At 37.5% G+C, this 26,504-nt stretch overlaps 2 protein-coding genes across 2 annotated transcripts in view; both read left to right on the top strand.

Moving 5' to 3' along the window:
* LOC143353990 (cell adhesion molecule Dscam2-like) overlaps nt 1–4,918 on the top strand; it is a 212,489-nt gene extending 207,571 nt beyond the window's left edge. Inside the window, exons 8-9 of the mRNA XM_076787641.1 lie at nt 2,470–2,614; nt 4,516–4,918. Of these exons, the coding sequence (XP_076643756.1) occupies nt 2,470–2,614; nt 4,516–4,696 (326 nt within the window). The 3' untranslated portion in view covers nt 4,697–4,918. The remainder of the gene's footprint in view (nt 1–2,469; nt 2,615–4,515) is intronic.
* Nucleotides 4,919–19,115: 14,197 nt separating this feature from the next.
* Nucleotides 19,116–25,380, top strand: LOC143354590 (cell adhesion molecule Dscam2-like). The gene is made up of 8 exons (XM_076788841.1): nt 19,116–19,389; nt 20,751–20,901; nt 22,173–22,321; nt 22,412–22,543; nt 23,560–23,860; nt 24,705–24,883; nt 24,994–25,181; nt 25,234–25,380. Exons 1-8 carry the CDS (start codon nt 19,191–19,193, stop codon nt 25,378–25,380), a joined length of 1,446 nt encoding a protein of 481 aa, XP_076644956.1. The 5' UTR covers nt 19,116–19,190.
* Nucleotides 25,381–26,504: the final 1,124 nt, after the last annotated feature.

Genomic DNA, 26,504 nt, shown 5'->3' with positions numbered 1-26,504 from the left:
AATAGCGCAGCGCACGACTCGCCTAACTTGAAACGGGGGTACACCGCGTCCTTTCCCAGCTCATTGTGACGCCAATTTGCAATTCTCCATCCTGCCAAAGGGCTCATTTTGATAGGGAAACTTCAAGGAATCTGACCATATTTTTCAAAAAAGAATCGTTTATATTTTTCGACATTATAAAGTTATTATCGAGGTTGAAAAAATTATTTTTCAATAGCCGAATCCTTTCTGAACAAAACAAAAAAAGATTAGTTTAATCCGACAAACAGTTCCTGAGATAAAAATTCGTAAGTAAAGCCCATTTTCGCCAAAATGGGCAACAATAACAAACTTCGAAGGCCTGTAATTTTTAAACAAATTCTAAACCGGCAAAGTGATGACATAACCCCCCTCCCCCTAATTTCACATGGATTACAATATATTTCATTTAGAACAAAATCGCCGATAGTGACGACAAAAAGTGATCGACTTGGCATGGAATGACCTAAAATAGATTTTTATTGAATTTCTGTGTTTGACTGAAGCGTCTTAGGAAATTCATATTTTGCACAAAAATCTACAGTGAATTCTCGTTGCGAGTCAGTTGCACGGTTCTGGCGACTGACTCTTAGACGATCTAAGGTTTTCGCCGAGCGTCCATTTGAAATACACAGGGCACACTGGAAACCTAAGAGTCATATCCGTCTATAAGTCATAAGCCTATGACTACTAACCGATAGTGACAAGTAGACTGAGAAAATGTCTTTCTCCGATATAATGTTGCACGTAACTCGAGAGACGGCTCTCGAGCTTCGGCCCCTCACCGCGTTGGTGTGGCTAGTTTCACTGACTCCAAATCGTAAGGTTGCCACTGACTCGTAACGGGAATTCACTGTATTTATTATATTTGTGGAGCCTACAGATTAGTAAAATGCAAGAAAACGTTTATGTTAACAGTAGAATACTCACAAGAGGGTAGTCGAATACCCACAGAATTTAATAAGCTTTATATGACAGGTATTTAAGTTGGATATTTTCTTCTTAATGTTAATTTCCATGTTTTTAATTGTATAATATATTTATAGCATAGGGATAATGTTACAAACATACCGAAGGGATTTCCATTGCAAGTATCTACAGTCGCGGATGAAAGTTTTCGATCTCACAGATAAATTTTTTACTTTATACATTGCGAACGATGTCTACAAAGATATTTCACAAACCATTCCCCAAAACTTGTCATTTAATTGTCGTATCCTTGGAATCCGTATTATTCAAAATTATTTAAATAGTATTCTACGCAAATGTAATGATAATATATTTACAGCCAATTTGCAAATTGAGAAGTTGCTCTCTCAGTTAGATGTAAACGTGAATACAGTGGTATCGTATATGAAATCAATTAATAATGCAATTTAATTACAGTAGAACTCCATTTAAGTGAATTTCAATTACATGAGCGAAATTTGAGTGAGTGCTCGATTACATAGACGGCTAATGGATTCCGATTAGTGTTGTGCATCGCTCCATTTATCTGAATGATAACGAACGCCAATTTTGCAAATAGATGATACTGATAAAGAATTGACTTCGAAACATGCAGATGCAAACGATGCAACAAATACGGCCATGAAGTGGTTAGTGTGTGCGAACAATTTAAAGAAACACATGCACTCATTAAATCTTGAAATGAGACTTTACTCGCTGTATTTTATTTTAATTAATAATGTTTAATATTGTGTCCGCCTGAATTTTTGCATTTCTGTCATTTTGAATCGCACATTAATCTTTATCTCTAACAAATAACAAAAATATTTAGTTCTATATAAAAGGAAGAATTACTTTACTGCACAATTGTGTTTGTAACTTCATTTTCAAATATGTTTTAAGATTTTATGTGAATATAAAGTCCGATGATTTCAATGAAAAGCCATAAGTACACTGCAGATATTATATATCTATAAGTATGTCAAATTGGAATAGGTGAGGTAGAAGGTTGTAGGGACATTAAACGAGTGCAAGAGTGTAATTCTATTATTGTCGACTTTGCTAGAATTCTTAAAGAAAAAATACATTTTTGTTTAGCTTCTGCTCCTTGCAATCAACTGAAACAGTTTTTACTTAGTCATTAGTAGACCGCGGATTTTATGCAGACAAATGAGTAAGGGAAAGAAGTAGTAGAACAATTAGACTAATTAGAGGATATCGATACGTAATTTACAACTTCTTAAAATTATTAAAGACAGAAGTAAATATCTATTCGGTGCCTAAGTCTTGCAACTGATGGAGAACATTTTTATTTCAATAAATTTACCATTTATTTAAACTTTAAAATTTTTATTTTTATCTGTTTTTCTGCAGTTTAGTCATAAGTAGTAGGGATAGTCGGTGGACGCCTATTCTCTGAATGTCCCAGTTATACAAACTGCCGTCAAACTCAAAAGCGTTTGTCATCATTTTATTTGGATGCGTGTGTTTTTATTGTTTCAGATGCACCACCGGTGCTGCTGCACTCGTTCATCTCGCAAACAATGCAACCTGGACCAGCGGTGTCCATGAAGTGTTCCGCGGCAGGAAACCCAACGCCGCAAGTCACCTGGGCCTTGGATGGCTTTCCCTTGCCAACGAATGGAAGGTACGTTTCATTTACGTGACGCCTACAACTGGGAAAGCAAAAAGAAATGTTATTTAAGTGGGCCTTCTGATCTATCGCGTTATTGTATCGGCTTTGTTTGGAGGCTTTTTTTTAAGAAATCAAACGACTGTTTTATATTGAGGTTTCCCATACAAATTTTCTAAAGGGGATCGTACAAAAGCATTGTTTCTAGTAACATTCTGTCATCCACACGAAACGAATAAAACAGATTCTTTTCTTCATATGAAAAAATCGCACATGTATACTTCTTTCTCGCACGATATGTGCTCACTTGGATAAGGGACCCAATTACTGTGGGGACACCAATTACTGTGCCTACATTAATTATACTCATTTTTATAACATATATATTAACTGATTTAAAAATTTAATATCTCTTTTCTGATGTTCACTCTGCTTTAAAAATAAGTATAATTACTATAGGCACAGTAATTGGTACCCTCACAGTAATTGATCCTTTACTCTATGTACCCATCATTTACATATGTCCATTCGTATTTTACATTAAGTCCATATTTCTCCATGGTAGTAGTTGAAATTTTATTTTACTTTTTGCGAAATGAACATTTCTTCCACTGTTTCTGCGTTTTAATCTTGCTATTTTACTGGAAAAATATTTTACTGGCGTAATTAAAAAATTCTTTTTATAGCCGCGGGTAGAAAAGTATTTAGTCGTCGAGCGTGGAGATGAACAGAAATGTGAATATTTCTGATATTAGATTTTCTAAACTGTATGGGACATCTTAATTGAATATTTACAAAAATGTGACTGTGAAGTAGAACATCAATAACTTCGAATAACTTTTTTTTATATTCAATATACGTCAATGAATAAGTCAGAGTAATTAGTTCTAATAAGTCTTCTTCGGACTTAGAAAACAATAAAAAGATCGTCTTTTATTCGATTCAACAAAACACAAACATTATGTTTTATAAAAATCATTATTTGAATGCACATCAATCATAATTTTAAGAAAAATAAAAGTCCGTTCCTTAGACAAATTTTGGGTTAAAGTTCAGCTTGGCAACCCAGAAATTTTTAACTTTTTACGATATAACCCTGTACATCTTGCCGAGAAAATGCCAAAAATCGTAGTTTTAAGGTGAGCAATTCACTGGATCAAAAGTTATTAATGTTGCCAAGGTGAAGTTAAGCCCTTTTGCTAAGCATGTGCTACTGGCAACCCTTATCAATAACAATGTTACTTATCAAATGAATTTTATGTTGCACATGAATGTGTGGTATATAACAATGCAATATATCCCTGTATAACGGGATCAAAGCATTGTTTAAAAGGACTTATCTTTAAAAAGTGTTCTTAAACAATTTTTCACGTTACACGTATACCCAAGGTACATACACTGCCTCACGAAATACATGTATACAATCTTTTTAAACAACTTTTTACTCGTATTATACGTATTGTACATCCGCTGTCACATAAAACACATATACAGGGTGTGTCATTTAAAAAAAGGTTTCAAAACAAAGTTCTACTATTTCAAAGGGCGCACATAATGATAGGAACAGTCTCTTCTCAAGGTCATTCTTTTTACAAGATTTCAAGGCAATCTCAATTTTTTTTAATGAAACCTTATACATTTTCATCGATATTCTTATAGAGTATAAAAAGCTTCTATTTACTGTTACTCATACAGCTTTATCCTCAGAAACTTTTTCATGCAACAATAAACAAGGCAGACACCATTTAGGATTCAGGGTGATTCCATTTAGCCGAGACACCTGGTACACAGTCTTTTTAAATAATTTTTTGCTCCCGTTAAACGGAGTGTATGGTGCTTCCATGTGGAAAAAATCGTTGAATATGCGAATAATTTCATTGAATTCAATTACAAAATATTCTGCTGCGTTTTGACAGGTTCGTCATAGGTCAATACGTCACAGTCCACGGGGACGTCATATCCCACGTCAATATCAGCCACGCGATGGTGGAGGATGGCGGAGAATATTCTTGCACTGCCGAAAACCGAGCTGGAAAAGCCACTCACGCTGCTCGCCTCAACGTTTACGGTACAGTGACCCCTAAGTTCCACGTTTAAAGTCTTTAGAGTGCATTGAAGATGACTAATTTCGTTTAAATACAGAATTCATGTCGCTATAAAATTAGCTGAACCATGTAACTGTCACGTTTATCTTCATTAAGCGAATTTTCTTCACCAATCCATCATTCTCTTCATTCTTAAATAGGACCTTCTTGAAATATTGAAATTTTGATTTAGCCCGCGAGTAAAGAAGTCATACAGTCGGAGACAATATTAAGTGGACATTGAGCTTTCTGTGAGATGTTAGAAGGATCAGTTTAATAGGTAAAGTATGAAACTAATTTTCTTTTAAAATTGCTATTCCTCGGAATTTTGAAGAAAAAAAGCGAAGGTAACGATTGTTAACTGTTTTATCCGTGCTCATGACAAATATTTAAAACACGCGTAAATCTAAGTGAGTTATATACATGTAAAAAATAAATATAAAAAGCTATGATCATTGAAAGATTTAAAAATCTTTGAATTTTGGGCTTACGATTGGTCTAAGTCACAGTTTCTCACAATATTTGCCATTTTTTATTATTTGTAGCTCATTGCAACCTTATTCGATGTTTGTGAAACTTTGTGCATATATAATTTACTTAGATCTACCAAAGACATGTTTTAAATTTTCATTATTAACACAGTTACAGAAGTTAAAATCACGACCTCTACTTTTTTCATAACTTCAACCAATAGTAATTTTCAATGAATTTTTATATGCATTAAAGTAATCCTTCAAAAAACCCAACTCGCTTAATCCAATTTTAAAACAGTGATTAGTTTTTTAATACTGTCCACTTCATTTTGTCCCCGACTGTATAACTGTATATGGAGATTTGCAAATAATCCATTTAATATACAGGGTGTCCTGCGTAATGCTTTTCACTATTTTTCGACCATTTGCGGCCATGTCATAGAAAATTTTTTGACTTGTCCTTTAATGGTATCGAATATTCTACAAATGCCGATCAAAAATTCCGAAAGTACTTTGTTTACATAGTGAAACCAAGGTCACCTTGGTAAACATGAATAGGACCGCATATTCTTTTTCACGAAATTGTACGGGACTTCGCGACAAATTCAAAAAACATATTACGTGATATTTTTTAAAATCAGTAGCACCAGATTTATTAGTACACTACCGCTCATAGAAATATGGACACTTGAAAATTCAGGGAAAAAATAAGTACAGAAATTGCTCAACAAAGAACAATTCTGTTTCCGATCAGTTTTTCATTTTGTAAGAATAAACGATGAAATAATATTCAAACTCAATACAAATTGATAACTCTTCCCAAGGGACTTTTTGCCACAATAATACCTTCATAATGCTATTGATTATATATTGAAATAATTATCATTTAGAAAGAAACCGAAGCATATACTGATTTCTAAAGGACCATATAATCGTAGTATACTTATCTGATACGTTGGTAGACAGTAGATTAGTACACACAGAAAACAGAACGATATATACTTTTCACTTTTTATTGGTAACATGGAAAAGCACAAACAGTGGCGGATTTAGGGGTGAGAGAACTACAGGGTCTATAGCCTAGGGGGAAAAAATCTAGGGGCGGAAAATTTTTCGAAAAATACCAAAACAACAAGAAAAACAAAGAAATAAAAATGTTAACCAATTAAAAAATAAAAATAACATGTTTGTATAACGTTGTATCAAGTTACAAGAATTCACTTAGAGCCTACGGGAGGGGAATGCAGCATACAAGTACCTAAGTCCCGTCATATCTGAAAAATAGGTTGAACAAAATTAGAGTAGTACTAATTATTTCGTGCTTTCTGTTAGTGATAAACTAAAGGGGAATTGGCTCTTAAAGGAGAGCTGGGGTGTAGAGATAGCCCCAAATGTGTTATGCGACTCAAACGAGTGCTTCAAGACAAGTAACGTTGCTATGATGTCTTTCAGTACCCCCACACTACCTACAGTATGTGACAAACTCTAGTCGATCATAAACAAACAAAGTTATTCAAGTGCGAGTAAGAGACTTCTTACCCGTCACTTTTAGCCCTACTCTACCCTACATAAGGCACAGGGTCCTTGAAGTTCAAAGTCCCAGGGGTTTTGAATGTCGGTTTCCTGTTTACGGAGTGAGGTGTGACTATTCGAATGATAACTCTATCAGCACGTTGTGTCTCGTCGCAGGTCTTCCATACATCCGCCTAATCCCGAAGGTGACCGCCGTCGCGGGTGAGACCCTGCGTCTGAAGTGTCCGGTCGCCGGCTATCCGATCGACGAAATCAAATGGGAACGAGCGAATCGCGAGCTGCCGGAAGATCTTCGTCAGAAGGTGCTGCCGGATGGCACCCTGGTGATCACGAGCGTGCAGAAGAAAATTGACACGGGGGGTTACACCTGCTCAGCGAAGAACAAGCAGGGCCACAGCGCTAGAAGATCCGGCGACGTAGCCGTAATCGGTAAGGCCTCACGTTCGATTCCCTATTCTACGATTGTTGCAGGACGGCAACCACAGCAGCGCGCGGCGAGGCACAGCGAGAGGATGATGAGACCGATGCCAATCGAACGTCCTACTACCAAGAAAAACCGAAAACTGGGTAAAGGAAGAACGAAAGAAAAAGTATCGTAAGATCGATTGCTTCGAAGCAATGGTAGAGTTAAACGAGGGAGACACGAACAGGCTTTCTAGGATTCCGTTGGCGGGCCACCAGGGAGATACGGTGTTTGAGATCGTCGTGTATGGTTCTCGAGCTCACGAGCTGTCGTTGTTGTTATTATTCCAGTTCCTCCCAAAATTAGCCCATTCACGGCAGATCGTGATCTACACCTCGGCGAGCGCACCACGTTGACATGCTCGGTGACCAGGGGCGATCTGCCACTCTCGATCTCCTGGCTCAAGGACGGACGATCGATGGGTCCATCGGAGCGTGTCAGTGTCACCAATGTGGACCAGTACAATAGCATACTGATGATTGAACGTTTATCTCCAGATCACAACGGCAACTACTCGTGCGTGGCCCGTAATATGGCCGCAGAGGTATCACACACGCAGCGGCTTGTGGTTCATGGTAATCCTCCTCTAGGCCCCCTTCACTTTTGCCCGACGACCGCCTGCCCGCCCGAAATCCGAGCGAGTGAGAGTACGAGTGCGTTCACGGTTGCCCAATAATCTCGAGAATGAAGCGCGCGAGGATCCGGGAGAAAATTTAAAAAAAAACCAAGAAAAACGAAAGAAAAATGGTATATCGACACTCGGTTGCCACGAAGGTTTTGAAACCGCGCGCGCTCGGAAATCCATGGAACATGCACCGTAACGTCGTCCACGCGTGTCTTTTACGTTGCTTCCCGTCTCAGGGATCTCTATGTCCAGTGTATTGCGCTGCTGTCGCCGCTGTAAATAGCTTTTCCACGTGGACTAACGCCCGACGATCGATTGCTCTTCCTCGAGCATACGGTTCCTACGCGTGTTCATTCGAGAAGGATTTTACTACGACGCCTCGAACGTCACTCAGGAACGTAGAGACCTGAGGACGTGTTCTCGATGACAGCTCACGCTTAGCGTGGCTCATCTTCCTGCACGAGACCTGCCACTTATAATTATCTCCCACGTTTCTTCCTTTCGTCCCTGCATCGACTCTTCCAAAAACCAGCAAAGTCTCCACGGCGAATCGTGGACGAATACGTTCGTCCTTGTTGTTCTCCTTCCTACGGGTTGTGGGGCTGCGCCGGTCACGTTAGATTGACGCGGAACAACTGGCCCGTTTATTTCGAACTCGATTCATTGTCCAATTTAACACGTTGACTGTCGTGTCACCCCACCTTGGGGTGGCCGAATAATTAAAATCAATCTTTGCTCTGATTGGTCAAGTATGCCTAATCGCGATTTAAGTGATGCGAAAGGATTCGCAGGGTAATTAATACCGTATATCGTAAGATGCTAGTTTTTAGTTTATTGTATGAATTGCTTTTTTATGTCGTTGCACAGTCAGCGGTCAACGTGTTAATTATTTATTCTGGAGCATTAACCCTGTCGCACCAGTCTGTTCTGTATTTTTAAGTCTGAGGGAAGAAGGAACATTTGTAATCAATTTTTTGGAAAAACTGTTCAAAATACAGTGTCAGTTGCAATTATTCATCACTTTGTTTCTGTCGCAACATGCTTGTCATAAGTCTAATATTAGATGTACTTTATAAGGTTATAGGATCAAGCATAATCGTAATTGTTTGCATTGAAATATCTCTATTTTATCATTCTTTCTTATAAATATATGAAAAAATTTCAAGTTTGTAGAGCCTTTAAATTATAAAAAATAATAACGCTGTCAGGGAATGACTTCTCCTCAGGAAAACAGAAATTTTTAGCTTTTTTTATGTAATCCTGTAGATTTTGTTGAAAAAATGCCGAAAATCCAAGTTTCGATCCTAGGAGATCACTAGTTCAGAAGTTATGCGTGTGAAAAAGATTTGCGATTTTCAGAGTTTTTGACGGGTAAGGGCGCTGCCATATTGGTATGTAGGACCGTCGCGCGTCGCTTAACGAGCGGGGCGTTAGATGTCACCACAAGCACGCGGCTCAAATACTAAAACTTTAAAATACTCTTTTAAACCTTTCAAAGATTTTTAAAATAATATCACATAGATTTATGTTTTTAAAATTACAATTTGTGCAAGAAAATCTTAAATACTATTAGATTCTTTAACAAATTCTTAAATTTAAAAGGTTTTTAAATTCTTTACACATTTTGATTGTTTATGTAAAGGTTAAATACCACAAAATATTGCAACGTATAAAAATGAGCAGATCACTAATGCATAAGAATTAGCAGATCACTAATAACTAAAAAAGATGTTTATGAGTAGGTTACTAATTTCATTCATTTTTTATAAAAAAGCTCGGAAGCAGCCATTTTGGTCTTTATTATCTTCTAGAGTCATTGTATATTACGTAAATAAACAATATCAAGCACATTCGACAATCACTTCTTAAAAAACGAAACTCGTGTACAGATTGCGTATTTTTTGCATCTTTGACAAAGACGAGCATAAAACACAAAACATTGAAAACATCCAAAGAATTTAAATACACTGTTACGTTACTTGTCACTTATTCAAATTATTCGAAGAAAAAATAAATTAATTTTTAAAGTAAAACAAAATAACAAGGAAAAATGTTAATTCCTCAGCAGTGCTTCAAATAAACCAGAAATGAAATATAAAACTGTATTAAATCTGAAATTTTCATACTCTAAATGCACAGCCTATTCGCAACAGTTATGCGATCGAAACGAAGTGTTCAAGTATTGCAAAATATATTGTACAAACATATATTGTACAAAGGTCTATAAACTAATTCATAGCCCTCGCAATTAATCGTAACTTTTCTTTAAATCATTTACCCGCCATATTGGAAATCCATTAATTATAAGATGGAGTGAACCCATAGAAGGCGATGGAGATTATTATCTCAGTGGAATGCATTTTAATTATTTGTACATACACACATATTTAGTTCTTTGTAAATAATTTGTAAATAATCAACCAATTGGCGAAGAAAGGGCCACGAATTAATTCTGTATACCACACAGTATGCAACTGGTTTTCTTCTTCCGAAGTACACAAGCCACAGGAAAATTGTGTTTAATAAATCCAAAATCAGTTAGAGCAAAAGTAGCTGCAAAATCGAAACGTCAAAGCGCAAATGCTGTGCTGTAAGGTGGATAAATCGTGGCAGGGTTAATGTTCTGCAGTGCATGCGTAAATTACAGTTATCTGTATATCAACAATCACATTCGGACAGGATCGAGTCGGTCCAGTTCGTTTCTCGGCAAGCCGACGCAACCCAAGCCACAGGATTTTTGACTAGAAGAATGCAAATCGAAACGCGATGACGGGGACAAAATTTTGGAAGGGTCGACGAATGCTAGCTCTTGCGTTGAGAACGAGCGTATGTGTTGTGAGTATGCGATGCCAATCTTCTATGTATAAGGTGTTTAAGGGCGGCAGGGGCAGGTCCGCGGCGGGGCCACCCTCTCTCTCCTCTACATTGCTACGTTACTATACTGCCTCTATTGTACATATTCTACGTATATATATATACATATTATATTCTATATATATCTATACATATACATGGACGTACTACTGTCTATATAATATATAAATACATGCCGCTACTATTATTGAACCAACAATATATATATTGTATATATTTATACACATATATATATTATACATATATATGATATGATATCATATGACGAAAAAAAAAAATAAGAAAAATAGAAAATGATGATAACACAATATTGTACCGTCGGTACAAGAAAAAAAAAGGTTCTTGCATTTTTTTTGGTGCCATCTTTTTCTCGCTCTCACGTATGGTTCTCTCTTCTCTCTTGACCTTTTCCAGTACCCCCTATTATTGAGCCATTTACGTTCCAAGAGGGACTATCCGAGGGGATGCGGACGCGGACGGTGTGCGGGGTCGCGGCGGGTGACCCACCCCTAACTATATCCTGGCTAAAAGACGGCCAAAGTCCTTTTCCCTTGCCGCCGAATCTGGCCTCCGTCGCAAACATCTCCCAACTGGATTCCTACTCAAGCCTCCTCAGTATAACGAACCTCGCGGCCGAGCACTCCGGCGACTATACCTGCGTCGCCGCGAACCCCGCCGCCGAGGTCAGGTACACGGCCAAGCTACAGGTAAAAGGTAACTAGATGATCGGCGACCCTTTTCCATCGTCATCCCAGACACACCCCCCTCGACCACCCTCGTCGACCCGGGGTCATCGATCTTGACGAATGCGACAGCCTCTATCTCTGTCACCCTAAATAACTAGCCTTGACTATTCCAGATATGTCTAATCTCTTCGAACTTGCGCGTTCTATCGGTCACGTATCCTCCATCGGTGACTCAACTTGATCATTTCTTTGTCCCGTCATTATCTAAATTGAAAGTTGTGTTCGATCAAGATCGTCCACGTCTGCACAGGGTTAGATATTTGAAACGGTGTTTTCAAAGACGATAGGGACCAGATTCTCGAAGCTGTAGTAACTTGAACCCCCTCAACTACGACACGAGACTAAACGCGAAAGAACGACATTGGTACCGAAACTGGTATTTGATGCTTTTCATTATACAGTTTTTACTCGATATATGTCCAAAACACGGGTCTAGCCACGGACATGTATCGGCCAGGTGATATTATTCTTTGATCCACGCGACCTTACAGTCCTCGGCGACCGAGGTCTCTCGAGCTTCTTTGCCCCTCATACCCTGTAGCAGTGGGAATAGTTCTGGGACTTTTATCGGCTAGGCATTTAGGACATATATAGAGTAAACACTGTACTTACAGTGAGTAACTTTAATATTAGGACACCAAAAGATTTTAACTTTGACGTACTATAATTTTATTCGGTCGTTTTGGCTAGGTGTAATGTTGCCATACTGTCTCCAGTTAACAATTGTATAAATTCTATTCACATGATTTACAATATTTGTTAAATAACACATTTTGAAATTAATTAATATCTGATTTGGACGTTACTTGAATATTCGGACACTTTTGAAAATTAATAATCCTTTTGTTATTCTTTATACTTACAAGGTGATTTAATATTCTGTAGGGTAACCTTCTTGACTAATCCCTCTAAACTTAACCAGTAAGCTTTGAGACATTACAAATTATTTTGTTCAAGCGGTAATATTATTCCATTCTTCTTTCAAGGGGCCAAACCTGTCGGACGGTGTCGAAATATCGACCGTTTTATCGAATTATTGTGTGAATAATGGTTGAGCGAAAAACTTCCATCTTTTGAACCACATACTCATATATTGTAACCTTTGACTTTGTTCTCCAATTTGTTTAACTAGAAATGTTGCAAAATGGCAGATTTATATACTCTGAAACCGCGTGAGAGTATGTATATAGACAATGAAGCGTAGGATTATTTATAACTTTAAGACAAAAAATTATTTTCACTTAAAAAATTAACTTTGAAAAATTTTTAAAAATTAAACAATTGGAATACCGGAAAAATCATACGCTACATTGTGCAATACCTTATAAAGAATATCCCCTGTAGGTTTGAATGAAATCGGATGTATAGTTCCGGAGATTTTGTGACTACCATTCGGAAAAACATAGTTTTGCTATGTATATAAAGTGTTACAACTTCGTCAAATATTCAAATTTAGAAAAATATTCCTTTGACATTGCATTCTATATACAGTCTTTACTCGATATATATTCAAAACACGGATCTAGCCAGGACATACTGTGAATTCTCATTACGAGTCAGTGTAAAACTTACAATTTGGAGTCAGTGGAACTACCCACACCACCGCGGTGAGGGGCCGAAGCTCGAGATCCGTTTCTCAGTCTTCTTGTCACTATCGCTTAGTAGTCATAGTCTTTTATGACCTGTAGACGGATATGACTCTTAGGTTTCCAGCGTGCCCTGTGTATTTCAAATGCGACAACCTCAGATCTCGTCTAAGAGTCAGTCACCAGAACAGCGCAACTGACTCGTAACGAGAATTCACTGTATATCGGCCAGGATATACTTTGATCCACGCCGAACGTAGAAAAAGATGATAGTTCTGGATAGTGAGGATAGTTCTGGGTCTTTTATCGGCTAGGCATTTGGGACATGTGTAGAGTAAACACTGTACTTCAAACTTTTAACAAATAAAAATAAAGAATCGATGTTTTGAAGCCGTCTCACGGGTGTAGCCCCTCAATCGTCGTTTCTACAGTTTTACGTAGCCCGTGAAGATGCCCGCCATGTTAGAAAAAGACTCGTTTCGTGTAAATCGAGCGTTCTGATTGATTTCCTATAAGACAAAGTGTCTTAATCAAAGACGTTGTTTCTCTTAGAAAAGGAGACGATTTCCTAGAGCGTCCAATCGTATTACGCGAATAAAAAGTTTTCCAAACCATCTGTTTGAAGTGTCTCATCCTGCAGACATCGAGGAACATCTCTGTCACACCTCCGAAGAAGTTCGCGTTTTCTCAATTCCGAATAGTTAGTTAGCTAGCGTTTTCACCGTATTTACAGACTCCATGTTCCACGTTTAGTTTCACGGTAATATTTTCTGTCCGTTGTGTCTGAAATGTCCGAAACGCATTCTCGAAACTTCAAACCGGAGGACATAAATAAAAACTACGGACAGTTTCCAATAGATGGAACGTCGAGATCGAGACCAACCCCAAGAGACCCGATCCCCCCGCAGCATCCCATCAAATCCATCGGAGTCCCGTCTCTCATTACCACCGATATCATCGTCCATTTTACCATCGTCATATCATAACGCTTACTAATTCGATCCTTGCGTCAACCATCGTTAATCATCCGGAGTGTTCTCGCCCGGATCGACGACGAGCGTTTCAAACGAATTCTCGTGCTGTCGTTTCGTGCGCGCAAAAAGAAAAAACAACAAAAGAAGAGAAAAAAAAAAAGGAAAAAGAAAACGAGAAAGAAATCCGTGAGAATCCCGTGAATACACGAGATCGACAAGTCTGTTCCAAGCGAGATCACGGCGTTTCATCATTAAGAACCTCCCCCTCCTCCTTCCCTCTGGTCATCGAGTCGTTCCCGACCTCCTTGTGTCCTGTGGCTCCGTTCCTCAGACACAGTGTGTATTACATTTACGTTGCTTTGGCTCTCTGGGAATGCGTCGGTATCTCGTGGACCCCCCGAGGTTTGCTTGACTTGACCGAATAATAAAGGTAACAGTTTGCACCTTTCCTTATTTTACTCGTTTTTGTTTTTTTTTAAACGGAGCAACCAACCAACCGAAATCAACAAATACAAAACAAGAAATGAAATGATATTGTATACAGATCGATAGAAAAACAAACAAAAAAAAAAACGAAAACATGAAAAAAAAACATAATGATAATGACAATGAAAATGAAATTCTCTTCTGGCCTGCGTGCGTGCGTGTATGTGAGCATTCAAAACACTTTAATCTGCATGTCTCTTCTCTCTACGACGTAGCGAAGTGTTATTTATTCTTGTCTGCATCACCTTACGTGTTTCTCTGTACATATATCTATATATATATATATATATATCTCATATATATATATACTTACTTACTTATTATTATTATTATACCTAAGTGTTATCTTTGATCACCCGAGTACGAGCACGTGCCACACTGCTCACGAACCAAACGGAACGTAATGTTTTTTCACGATACCTATGCGCTGGCTCTCCTTTGGGCTCGTTCGAAGGCAACCCTTTTTTTCGATTAACACTTCTGCATGGTTTCTCTCTGTCGATCAATCTTTCTTTCTGTCTGTCTGTCTGTCTGTCTCTATCTGTCTTCCTATCGCTGTCTTTTCTATCTGTGACGCTGTTTTTTATATTTCCTTCCGTCGCGGCGCAACGCGGGGCACGCGCACGAAAATGTCTCCGATGATATTCCGACTAACGATAACGACACAAACCACCAAGCAATTCCACCGTCGGAAAACTATGATACGGTACCTGTTCATGGTAAAATCGTCGAAATTGTCGATTAAACATTAAAAGAGTCACGGGGACGGTGCCGTGCCCGGTCGTTTCCATGCGACCCGGTAATGTAGGCTAGTAGTACGTATTATTATTAATTAAATTCGTATTCATCGAACTAGTCGTTAGAAGCGGGTACTTACATATATCTATATATACATATATATATATATATATATTATTATTCGCCTTTCCACGATATATCTTTCGGTCTACCGCCGACATGCTCTCATTCCGTAACCTACACACGTCCTGCCCAATTTGCGCCTTTTCTTCCGAGAGTTCTACTTATTTGAACAAGTATCTTGCCGAACACTGCAGTCACACATGCACACACACACACACACACACGTACATACAAAAGACAGCACACCCTCACAGTCACTTGTAAACACACTCGCACACACAGATACACGTACGCAACATAGATACGTACGCACACACATATATATATCTATATATATTATATTGTCGCACGCGTTAATGCGTGGCCGGTATTTGCCGTCTTGTAAAACGTTGGAACTTCCCACTCACAGTATCTCGCTTGTGCAGCGTTTTTCACCACCGTAAAAAGTAGAACCCGCCAAACAGTACACCCGAACGATTAAGACAAGCCTTGACAACTCTCGACATCATCATCGATGCGCGGCGTCCGAGCGGCCATATTGTTTTTTCTTTTTTGTGGACATTCACGTACCATCTCCGTATATCGGTCTCCGCATTAGACGATTGCACACATTAGTGGCGAATTTTCAGCGTAGCTAGTATCTAATATACATTAATGAATCTCGATAGACGCTTCGTTATTGTGCACTACCTGTCTTCTTCTGTACTTTGTTTACCTTTTTCTGTTTGTGGTTGTTTTTTTTCCCCTTTTTTTACGTATACATATATATATATATATATATTTTGTTTTGGTCTCTTGGGTTATACTGTACGTGTTATGGCGTATTGAGACAGAACCGCTTATTGGTGAATCCTCCGTAGAGAAGTCCGTTCGTTTTATGCCGTGGGAATGAATCGCAATCATCACCGAAAGTACTATATCACGAAGAGAACGCCCGGGCCCTCGAAGACGCCTCGCATCGAGCCCGAATACCCCCACTTGTCCATACTGTACCTCACCCCACGTACCTTCATTCACTTTGTCTAAATGTCTCTGTCACTTTCTCTCTCATATAACGTGAACTGCCATCCACCATAAACCGGTGAAACGGAGAAAAACTGTCAAAATTGTGCCGCGATACAAATTTCTTTGCTGTTATACTGTACCGTCGCGCATCAAATTCTCCGAATCCCGGACGATGAATCGTTTTGCCTTGTCGAGAACGACAGAAACTCGTCGACGAAAGGCTGCGTCCGTCGAAAATTTCCATATTTTTGTCTCTTTTTTTTCTCTCTCTCTCTTTTTCCCTCTCTGTCTCTCTTTGTACAGTCTGTCTTTCTCTCTCTCTCTCTCTATCTCGTTGTACATATATACGAATCTCTCGGTTCGCTTCTACTTCCGGCGACGCCGCGCCAACACCGTCGACGAGCTCTTCTTTGACCGCGCTTTTCACGACTTTATCACAACGTACCTGTCTCTAAATCGCTAACGACCAGTAAAGAAAAGAAAGGAACGAAAAAAAAAAGAAAATAAAGAAAAAGATTATTTGGATAGGAGAGCTACGCGACGGACCCGCCTAAAGCTGCTCGCTCTGGTTTTCAGTGCCGCCGCAATGGATCGTCGAGCCGACGGATGTCAGCGTCGAGCGGAACAAGCACGTCGCCTTGCACTGTCAAGCGAAAGGTGTACCCACGCCCACCATCGTCTGGAAAAAAGCTACCGGTGAGAATCCCCTAATTGCATAAATAAACCATTTTGGTTTTCCCATTCTTCCGCAACAACGTTCCTCGACTATTTCCTTTCAAAAATAACATTTTTGAGAACCTCATAGACCGGATCGCTGGACATCATCTAAATAAACAATAGTGTGGATATTTGGCAATCACTTGTACTTTATGCAAGAAAATGCACATAGATGGCCAATTTTAGGTTAAACTTTAACTGAGGAAACCAAAAATGATGTCAATTCTAGGGGATCACTAATTCGCAAATTACGCTTGTGTAAAGATGTGTGATTTTCAGCGATTTTGACAGGTAGGTGCGCCGCCATGTTGGTTTGTAGTGACCGTCGCGCGTCGCTTAACGAGCGGGGCTGCTAGATGGCACCACAAGCGCGCGGCAATACCGATAACGTAGAGCACCGATCTTTGAGAAGAAATATCTTTTCTGCACACACGAATAAAAAGAAGGTTGTAAATATAACTTGCAAGTCTTAACCGCTTGCAGGGTTGAGGAGGGCGCCACCCCTCAGGCCCCACAAAACCTAATACGAATCAATACAATATTTTGTACCTGAACTATAGTCGGATTTCCAAATGCCGTAATCCCCCCTAATTTTGAAATTAAATTCAAAATCGCTGAAAATCACACATCTTTATACACGCATAACTTTTAAACTAGTGATCTCCTAGGATTGAAACCTGGATTTTCGGTATTTTCTTGCCAAAATGTACAGGGTTACATAAAGAGAAAGTTAAAAATGTCTGGTTTCCTGAGGCAAACTTAAGCCCAATTTTATGCATTTACGATGAAACTGGTTAGATCAAACACTAAACAGAGAAAATATTTAAAGTGTTCCATGGAACTTTCGTATTAGTTCCAACCAATTCAAATTTTAAAAAAGTGAGATGGATGTTTACATGCACCCAGCAACAAAACTGTAAGATAAGAAAATTAATGAAAAGCGTATTCTAGTGAGATTTTTGTTCTTGTTATTGTTTACATCGTATAGTAACACTCTGCAGGGTGAAATTTTTTTATGAAGTATTGCATGGTTTAGAGAGAGCTTTAAGACAATTATAGTAAATTTCTGTCAACTTTTTTTCGGGAATTTTCAAGGTGACTATGAATTTTTTATACATAAACCTATAATTGTTCTACACTTGTCTTTTAGTGGATATTAAGACGAACTCAGTAAGCATCATAACAAATTTTTTTTCACCTACACCTGGGAAACATTAAAAAAATATATTTTACCTTAAGCTAAATGGTATTCAAAATGGCGTCTGTCAGCTGCAAAACACTCGCGTGTATGTGTATTCAGTGTAATACACTATTCAGTCTATTTATACATTTTTAAATGTACACGTTTGCAGACAATCTTAAAGTAAAATAAAAAATAAAATCTAATTCTTCAGCAATGAGCAAACTAGAAGTAGAAAAAAAACTGCCCCAAACCCACGATTTTGTACTCGTAATTTTTTAATACTTTATATAACTAAAATTTTATACTTGTAACATTTAAAACTTCGAAATTATTAATTCAAGGATTGCGAAAGATATTAGGTCTGAAACACAATTTCAAGAGAAAATTTATTCCTCTCTTTAATAGTTTTATTAAGTTGAGAAATGTATTGGCACTCTTAAATTCTTGTAATCTTTTTATTGTTTGAAATGAAACTCATCCATTTTTGCTATAAATGCATAAAATCTATTCAGCAACGACGCGAATAATATTATTTTTAGCTGGTCTTATTTTCGCATTGTCACAGAAGAAATTTACGAAGTGAATTGTTATATTTGTCTTCCTTTCATATTGATTTTTCACCATTTTAAAGGCATATATAAGGTCAAGATTTTCAATGTATTTGTTACCTAAATGGTAATTGTTACCATCGTATAAAAGAGAGGTCATTTCGAAAATTTGTAGACTGTCTGATGGACACATTTAACATCATGGAATTTTAAAAGGATGTCTCTTGAAATACGTTTTGTGGCTTAGCATTTATAGGAACGTCTAACCGATTTTCTCTTTTCGTTTTATTACCGGATTTAAGGGGGACATTTATTCGTGGTACAATACCAGATAGCACCCAATTTAGTTCAAAAACTTAACCAGATCTCACGATTTACCATCGTAAAATTGAAAAAGTTTTTTTCAAAGCATATTAATCCCCGGCCTGAATTGATGGATCGATATCTTTGCGAGACAGGAAGCAAGTCCGGTGAATATGAGGAGTTGCGGGAGAGAGATTACACGAAAATCCTCAGCAATGGCTCCCTGCTTCTGCAGCACGTGAAAGAAGACAGAGAAGGATTTTATCTCTGTCAAGCCAGCAACGGTATTGGAAGCGGTATCGGGAAAGTGGTCCAATTGAAAGTGAACTGTGAGTCTCATTAACTTTTTTTCTGAGCGTTCGATCCAGTCGAAAGTAGATACGGATAACTTTATTACATAATATTCTGCGGAATAATGATCATTATTACCAGATTTAGCAGTCACTAGAAAAATTGTGAACCGCTAAATATTTTAAACAGAAATTGATCACTTTATTTTTAGTGAATTGAAAGCAAGAGAATTGAATAATAATTATTAGTCTGAGAAAAAGTGTAATTCGTACGTTTATTGCAATGGTTGAAAGTAGATTCATACAAAAGTAAAAGTAGTAGAAGATTTTTTTATTCAGAGAGGGCTTTGGATCGTCCCTGATCCATAAGCCATATACGTATAAATATGTAGCTACATATGAACATTTACAAAATTAATATATATTACAACACAACGTATCTTATATTTAAATAGGAACATGTAGAAAAATCTCTGCAATCATCTATGATTTGCATTTGTTACTAACAGAACTAAATATGCAAAGACGAGAAAATATTATTTACGATAGGATTATTAATTTTATACATTTGATGCGATTCGTACTTGATATGGAACTTGGTGGAATTCCTAATAGCGAGAACTGTAAATTAGATCATAAAAATTCACTCGTAATCACAGACGCTAGGTCTGTGAAACGCTTAGGGGTGCAGAAACATTTGCTTTATACGGTCCCATGAGAGTATAAACTCGAATAATTATGTACTTTCTCTTAATTGGCGTTATTTTAAAGTGGCTTTATAAAAGGAGAATTATGATACTTCTATATACTACCGCTGGCAAAAATTATTCCATCAAACAATTCAAATGTTTATGATGGTAATTATTCATTTTTTAAATGTGGAAAATATTACCATTAACGACAAAGACAAATGCAATGATAAAACTCGTCATATATACAGAAAATATTGTTATAAAATTGAATATGTTCACTTCTTGATAATGTACAGAATGAACAAATTAGACAGTAATTTAAGGAAGGGTTAAATTGCCATCACAAATTTTTTTGCTAATGTCTATTATCATAGGAGCCCCCTGCCTGTGTATTGTCTGTCGACATGTCTTTCCGTTATTTGTTACTTCATCATCTTAGATACAAACATAGTGATGAAAAAATTGTTTTAAATAATAGTGTGCCACTTTTTCAGTTGTCATTCGAGTAATGAGGGTGAACTAATAATAAGAAATTAATAAGAAATTAAGTATGGGATTAAAATGTATGGGTATCTGTCAAGTATCTATGATCCACGCCAATATGTCAAAATAACTCTAAGTGAAAGGCGCCGGTAGTAAACGGTCTTCTATAAGGTAAACTGATGTATGAGGCTTTGAGTACTTACATATTTTTTATTATGTTAATAGCTTCTCCATACTTTGCGGCTCCTTCGAGGCTCGTCACCGTGAAAAAGAGCGACACAGCGACGTTACATTGCGAGGTACACGGCGACACGCCAGTCAGCGTCACTTGGCTAAAGGGTGGAAAAATTGAATTAAACCCCTCGACAAACTACCGGTAAAGCTAATTACCTTTGCAAGTTATTACACGGAAGTCTGATGCTTCCACGATTATAATGTATTAACACTAGGTTAACGGGGCACCAAAAGTGACTATCTTACGTTGCTTTTTCAAAATAACAAAAATATACTCACCCAAATTTTTAGCCATTTTTTTCATAACATGTAGGGTAAGGGATCCAATTACTGTGGGGTTATAATGAATAATAAAAAAGAGATATATATCATATATATATGAACTGATTTTAATGAAAAAATTTAATATCTCTTTTTTAATATTCATTATGCTTTAAAAATAAGTGTAATGTATATGGGCACAGTGAACGGCACCCCCACAGTAATTAGGTCCCTTACCCTACCTAAAGAAATTGATTTATTGAATAATCCCCCGTGAATGCATATTTACAATCTCAAGAATCATAAATTAAAAATATTAGAACTCGTCATTGTGACGGGTCCCGTAAACCTAGTGTTAAGGGGAGTATTCAGATTTATCTGTCATTTTTTAAACAATTTTGAGGAAGTTTTTGCAGACGAACTATTGAATTGTTTACATTAATATTTCGAACACGCATTTACAAGTATTTTAAAGTAAAAACAATCAAAGTTACACGGATTTTTGTATTTTTGGTTGTAGAGTATGTTGTAAGAAACATGTGTTAACTGTTGCCATAATTCCGATCTTTCTGCTGATTGAATATAAAAATGTGGAAGTATCTAAATCAGTATGATTGTAGCTACGATCTCAGCGTACGTTACGCTCTTCGGCGACCGAGGTCTATCGAGCTGGGACTTTTATCGGTCAGATATTTGAGATATACAGGGTGGTTGGTAACTGGTGGTACAAGCGGAAAGTGGGTGATTCTACGCGAAAAAAAGAAGTCGAAAATATAGAATAAAAATTTTTCGTTTGAGGCTTTGTTTTCGAGAACATTGAGTTTGAAAATGCAGCCAATGCGCGTGTTATTCGATAGGAATTGTCTGCTGCGTCTGACCATGACCTACCAATTCTACTTCCTACGCATACTAAAGCACGCGAATCCGACGGATCTTTAAATTCGATTTTCTCGAAAACAAAGCCTCAAACGAAAAATTTTTATTCTATATTTTCGACTTCTTTTTTCGCGTAGAGTCACCCCCTTTCCGCTTGTACCACCCGTTACCAACCACCCTGTATATCGAGAACAGACTGTAAAAATGAAAATACTGTACAATACTAGTATCTGGTATACTCGGATATTTTTCGTAAATGTGTTATGGCATTTAAAGGGTTACAGTGAAGCGAGAGGTAACGCCGGACGGTGTGATAGCTCAATTACAAATATCCAATGCAGAGGCGTCCGACAGTGGAGCATATTTTTGCCAAGCGAGTAACCTTTATGGTCGCGATCAGCAATTAGTGCAACTCCTCGTGCAAGGTACAATAACCATTAATATGAGTCATTGGTAGACAAATAAATTTCGATGTTATTCGTTAACGATACGGTGTTATCTCGTTTAAATTTTAGAGCCACCGCATCCACCGAATTCGTTGGAGACCGCAATGGTCGCCAGTCGCAGTATCAACGTGAAATGGCAACACAAATCGCAAGACACTGGCGAAGTAACCAAATACATCCTTGAATACAAGGAAGGCACTGGTAAATATTACTATATTGCATTGTATAAATTATAGATTACATTATATTCGAGGCTCCTGTTTAATATACTGCAGTCTTTAATTCTTTCCCGTATTATTTTCGTCACTCAAGCATTGGTTAGAAGGTTTTCGTCTTCAACAATTTCCCGATAGAGACAGTAATTGATACTTAATGTACGTCTACATTACAGGGTGTCCCAAAAATGTTGTACTTCCTTAACAGCCAAGACTCGGTAGATTCGCGATAAGGTAGAGTGATCAGGTTACCGACAAAAATACGCGACAAATGGTTTCACGTGCCTCAACTTTTCGTCCTTATGTGAGAATATTTTTCGCTGGGAAAGGGCTCAGCGGCAACAGCTGATGGATTTCACAATTTTACAATTGTATTTCCATTTAAAGGACGTTAATAACTAGACTGCGGATCGTTATGCAAAATAGAAATGTTTCAAGTGAATTGTAGGGAACAGAAGTTAAATGAAAATGTATTTCTTCATTCGATAATTTTAATAAGTCAAAAATAACGTACCAACATGCTTTCTGTTTAATGTTTTTACAATTTTGTATTTCTTCTTCTTATTGTTGTCATACATGCATAAAATCGACAGTCTATCAATAACATTCATATTTTGTAAATTCTGTTTGCAATCTTATAATTTCATAATTACGTTATATTAATGCATGCGCGATCGTCATTCAAATGAGCACAAATATTGTTGGCGGCAAATTAAAACTTTCAAGACAATAAATTCATTTTTAAATAGTTCCTGCAGAACATTTTTAATTTGGACGAAAATCAGCAGTCTACTAATAAAACATGGTCTCATTTCGAAGGAAACAAGTTTTGCTTCCACTTTCTTTCTGTAAACGTTGCCTATAAAGTTATAAATTTGTGCAAAACCCGACAGTTTACTGCTATATTAAGAATGCAAGCCAATGCAAAGGAGGTTTAATTTGCTGCTTATTCAGGCATAACGTTGCAACGAAGGCATAATTAATGTTGACCGATCTCAACAGGTGGCATGTGGCAACAGAAAGAATTTACCGGGCCGCCACTTCCGTACGCGGCACTTATAGACGAACTAAAACCGGCGACTAGGTACACTATTCGTGTAATAGCTGAAGGGCCAGCAGGTAGATCCGTGCCATCTGCAGAGCTAATCGTCAGGACAGAGCCAGAAAGACCGGCCGGTCCACCAATTAAACTTGCGGCGAGAGCGCTGTCCTCCTCTGAAATCTTAATCTCCTGGTCTCCGCCATTACCGGAACTCAGACACGGTGATATCCAGGGATTCAACGTCGGCTACAGAGAAACAAGGTGAGTTTACCAACCCCTCTAACTAATTAATCTCTCTGTTAATCACTTTATATGTAACCTTCTGTTTCGTGCCAATTTGACGTTTTCTAAACATCCTTTCAACGAATTATTCGAAACTTATCAAACAATGACAAAACTTTTTTGTTTTTAATTTTTTTTTTTATGAAACTCCTGCCGACATACTTGTGACGTTTCTCCGATTAAAATGAGGCCACACATGACATAATTTCGACCATATTTACTTGTTTGATTCACGATTCGGTAGAACCTCGATTATGCGAACCGTTTTCTGAATTCTCCGCGTAAGCAATTCAGTCTAAATTTATCGTAAAAAACAGGAAAAATTTAATCTAAAGCTAGATGACTATTCTACTACCCGGACACTTGTGTTTCACTGATTGGTTTGGATAATCGAGGTTCCACTGTATCGCGGACTACGCGAGTAAATATGATCCAAACTCTGTCGTGTTTGGTGTCATTTCAATCAGAAAGTGATCACGAATGAAATTGTGAAAGTGTTATAGAATGATCATTATAAACCATAAAGTTTTGTCACCGGATTAACAGGGAGAGACAGAATTGTGAATATGAAAACGTTGGACTGTGTGAGAAGTTTAAAATCTTTATAAATCTCATTTTAAATTGTTTCCAAGTTATAGAGGGATCTATTTAAAAACTTTTAACCATTAGCTTTGTTTTACTCTTCAGAAACTGAAACAAAAGACGGGCCTTGGGGCAATAGCGTGTATAATAACGTGATCAAATCTAAAATGTAAAATAGATCGGGACGACGCGCTTAGCGCTTCGAGTTCGGAACTCCATTACCTTAGGAATCTTCTTTCAGCTCTTCAAATCCCTCATACAACTTCAGCTCCGTATCCGGCGACGGAGAAGAAGGAGGCGCCGAACTTCGGCTAACAGGCCTTCGACCCTACACAAAGTACACTTTGGTAGTTCAAGCGTTTAATCAAGTTGGTTCTGGACCGCTTTCTGAACCTTTGCTCACGCAAACTTTGGAAGATGGTAAGTAATGTTCGCAGGAGAAGAAAGGCAAAGAGTCCAATAACGTTTGGAACGTTGCGCGATCGATCTTGTAACGATGCTTTAACAAAAAACAATATCTGTTTTCGCAGTACCTAGTATGCCACCGGAGGACGTAAGATGCGCCGCGCTGACTTCGCAATCTCTTCAAGTGTCGTGGCAACCGCCGCCTAACACGCACAGCAATGGTATTATTCAGGGGTACAAGTTACACTACGAGCCAATTTTGGCGGACGTGTGGCGCAGCGTCGATGAAATGGAAGTTAGTAGAACTGTTTTAGTAAGGAGATGTCGCTCCGCTCAGAAGTTCTCAATTGTAAACCTCTTCATAGATACGGAAGACCAGCGCGTTGACCACTGTCCTCACAGGGCTGAGAAAGTTTACGAATTACACTATCCAAGTCCTTGCTTACACCAAAGTCGGCGACGGAGTGCCCACCACGATCACTTACTGTCAGACTGAGGAAGATGGTACTTAATGGTTCTCATATAAGTTTGCAGTCCGCGAAATTACCATAATTCCATGTGTAATTTCCTCGTAATTTTAATTCAGTTTTGAAAAACAAATGCGATCTAATTATCCTTGTTACATTCTTAAATTGACCGTAAAAATATCCGAATAGTTTCAAAATAAAATATTTTTTCTATCAAATGATTAATTAAAAAAATTAAATGAAATTAATCAATTTCCGATAAACTGGAACTTCTATAGTTCCAGTTAATAGATAATAGTTTATTTACTCTATAGAATCGAAATGTTAATGTTTATTATACAGGGTGACCGGTTTTAATCTATAAATGCAAATTACTCGTGCACTATGCATTATATCACAATCAACACAATTTGTTGTAAATCGTTTTTCTGTAGACGGAAGCGCAGAGGTCATATGAAAGTCACCTACGTTTTCTTTTAAATGAAATTGTTTATTTTTTACACTATTCACTACACTATTCGATCCAGCTCGTTATTCTTTATAAATAAGTGTAAAACTGTTTATGTCGAAAAATCATTGATTCAGGAGATATTTTGTCCAGAATATTGCGAAAGGGCATCAGAGTCAGTGTAATATTCTGTTGTTTCAAAGCAGTAAGTAAATATTCATACTGGACAAAATATCTCCTAAACCAATGATTTTTTTAAATAAATAGCTTTATACTTTTTTTATATGGAAAATAACGAGCTGCATAGACTAGTGTATCAAAAAATAAACAATTCGATTTTTAAAAAAAAACGTAGGTCACCTTCATGTGACCTATACGCATCCACCTACAGAGGACCGATTTATTTCAGATTGTTGTCTCCTCGAAACTATTCACTTCTTATCTGAACTATTTTTTATATTATACATAGTGTACGAGTAATTTGCATTTATAGATTAAAATCAGTCAGGCTGCATATATTAATATGGTATATTGCTACCTTTTGTAACCAATATCATTACATTACCATTTGCATCTTTATAAGCCATTATCTTAATCTGCTATTTAATAATTTACCTCGTGGCATTTTGAAGAAAATTGAAATAACTTGAAAGCATATACTATTTTATACAATACATACAAAAAACTCTATCAAAACTACAGAAATACAGGGTGTCCCAAA

This window comes from Halictus rubicundus, chromosome 5, assembly GCF_050948215.1.
Source record: "Halictus rubicundus isolate RS-2024b chromosome 5, iyHalRubi1_principal, whole genome shotgun sequence".
NCBI classification, from domain to species: Eukaryota; Metazoa; Arthropoda; class Insecta; order Hymenoptera; family Halictidae; genus Halictus; species Halictus rubicundus.
This window is presented reverse-complemented; position numbering and strand designations above follow the sequence as displayed.

Coding starts and splice junctions, on each gene's coding strand:
- LOC143354590 (XM_076788841.1), top strand. CDS start 19,191: ATGGATCGATATCTTTGCGAGACAGGAAGCAAGTCCGGTGAATATGAG. Junction 22,544..23,559: donor TGAATACAAGGAAGGCACTG/GTAAATATTACT, acceptor CGATCTCAACAG/GTGGCATGTGGCAACAGAAA. Junction 24,884..24,993: donor CACGCAAACTTTGGAAGATG/GTAAGTAATGTT, acceptor CTGTTTTCGCAG/TACCTAGTATGCCACCGGAG.